The sequence below is a fragment of the Hylobates moloch genome, unplaced genomic scaffold (genome assembly GCF_009828535.3).
Source record: "Hylobates moloch isolate HMO894 unplaced genomic scaffold, HMol_V3 SCAFFOLD_10, whole genome shotgun sequence".
NCBI classification, from domain to species: domain Eukaryota; kingdom Metazoa; phylum Chordata; class Mammalia; order Primates; family Hylobatidae; genus Hylobates; species Hylobates moloch.
Genome location: NW_026652285.1, coordinates 94,764,391 through 94,766,616, shown reverse-complemented (window position 1 = coordinate 94,766,616; position 2,226 = coordinate 94,764,391). Strand labels below are relative to the sequence as shown.

At 45.1% G+C, this 2,226-nt stretch overlaps 1 protein-coding gene across 1 annotated transcript; it reads right to left on the bottom strand.

Annotated features, from left to right (window-relative positions):
* Positions 1–290: 290 nt before the first annotated feature.
* LOC116474275 (olfactory receptor 1N2) lies at positions 291–1,279 on the bottom strand. The gene is given in 2 exon segments (XM_032162693.1): positions 291–1,204; positions 1,207–1,279. Coding segments are annotated over 2 exon segments (945 nt in total). The 5' UTR covers positions 1,238–1,279.
* Positions 1,280–2,226: the final 947 nt, after the last annotated feature.

Below are 2,226 nucleotides of genomic sequence, written 5' to 3'. Positions count from 1 at the left end.
AGATGCCTTGTTCACTATGGCTAATATGCTGGTTTTAGAGATGTGAGGAGGAATAGTAGTTTTGCTGTTAGTAATGGTTGCCTCACTGGGGTCAGGAAAGAGGCTGAGACAGAACATCTCATTCCACAGCCTAATAAAAGAATGAAACACTCTTTTTTTTTTTTACATCCCTAACTCAGAGTCAACGGATAACCTTCCCCTAATATCAACATGACAGTAGTAGAATTACTGAAGTGATGGAAGACAGGAAGGGGTTGATCAAGATTAGACATCACTGTCTAGATGTCTAATCATAAAAAGAATGTTTTCCCACTGCCAAAAAGTTTATCCAAAGCCTCCTTCATGTCTCTGTTCCTTAAGCTATAAATGAATGGGTTTAGCATGGGAATAATCACCATGTAGAGAACAGCAGCCCTACTTTCCCTCTCTGTAGAGTAAGTTGATGGAGGAAGTAAATATACACCCATAAGAGACCCATAGAAGAGCAGAACCACTGTGAGATGAGAACCACAGGTAGAGAAGGCCTTCCATCTCCCTCCAGGAGATGAGATGCCAAACACAGCCCAGAAAATGAGGACATAGGAGAAGACGATCAGCAGGAGGGGAACAGTGAGGAACAGCAAGCCCATGGTGATGATCATCAGCTCGTTTACATGGGTATCTGAGCAGGCAAGCTTCAGGAGAGCACTGGGATCACAGGAGAAATGGGGGATGGCTTTCTGGGCACAGAAAGCCACGCAGGTCAGCAACAGTGTGTGCATCAGGGCAGGACAGTTGGTTAGCACCCAGCACACACCCAGCATTAGTGCACAGAGCTGGGGACTCATAGATGTGCTGTAATGGAGTGGCTGGCAGATGGCCACATAGCGGTCACATGCCATCACAGCCAGCAGGCTGTTGTCAAGGCCACCAAACATAAGGAGGAAATATAGCTGTGCAAGACACCCAGAATAGGAGATGGTCTGACTCTGGGTATGAATGTTGGCCAGCATTTTGGGGATCGAGGCAGAAGTGAAACAGGCATCAGTTAATGACAGGTTGGCCAGAAACAAGTACATAGGAGTATGGAGGTGTGGGTTAGAGCTGATGGCCAGGATGATGAGCAGGTTCCCCACCATGGTGACCAGGTACATGCCGAGGAAGATGCCCAACAGAAGAGGCTGCTCCTCTGGCCCCTCAGAGAGTCCTAGAAGGAGGAAGTCACAGTGGTTTGGTTCACTCTGCCTGGTTTTCCCATCCCTGGTAGTTCGTGTTACCTGCACAGATAAAAACCTTCCATGTGTCAGTATTTATTTATTAGATCAATTTACAGATATGCATCTGTGTGGCCAGAACTGTGCTGGGAGAAAAAAGAAAAATAAATGGTCTTTGCCAATAAGAATCTCTGAATCTCATTGGGAATGCAAGGAAATACCCAAGAGACATTTAGAGAACAGTTGAGATAATATCCATTCAAATCTCAATTGTGCTTTCTACGCTATAGCAGAATCCAAAGAAAAGAGATTTGTTTGACCAGAGAAATTGGCATGGGCTATTTAGAGGAAGTGAGAATTGAGAATAGCTTGATGGCAAGATTAGAAAAGCCATTTGTTATTGTCAATTGGAAAGAAGGTGCATGATCTCTATCAAACTCCTACCCCTCCTCCAACACACACACACACACACACACACACACACACACAATCAAGCCCTCTTTGTGGGGGCTGAAATTGACTTTTAAGAGAAGATAACTTCCCCCCCACTTGCCTTTTGGTCCCTAGAATTTGACCTCACCCATTCAAACCAGTCCTGTACTCTTTCCTAACTAGCGGCAAAGGATATGTGAGTTGAGGGCAGTAGGCGTCTGCTGTCGTACTCCCCCATCCACTGTTAGGATGTTCCCTCCCACACACACACACAAATAGGACAGGGATCCACTCTCTCCCTTCCATCACTTCCTCTCCTTTATCCCTGTCCTCTTCCCTTTTTTGCTGCTATGCATCTCTATCTGCTCTGGGAACTGATATTTTAGTCCATCTGTGCCTTCACCCCTACATTTGTACTACATTTGTCTAGTATTTACTTTTAACCAGAGGGAGGGAAGGTGAAAGGTATCGCCCTGACTTTTTGGCTTGAAAATAACCAGTCTGTTTTTCTGTTGCCCTAGTGAGCTTGTAGGATAAACCATTTCATATTGATCTTGTGGAAGTTTGGCCTTAGAAGCTTTTGTAACTATTTTAGTCCTCC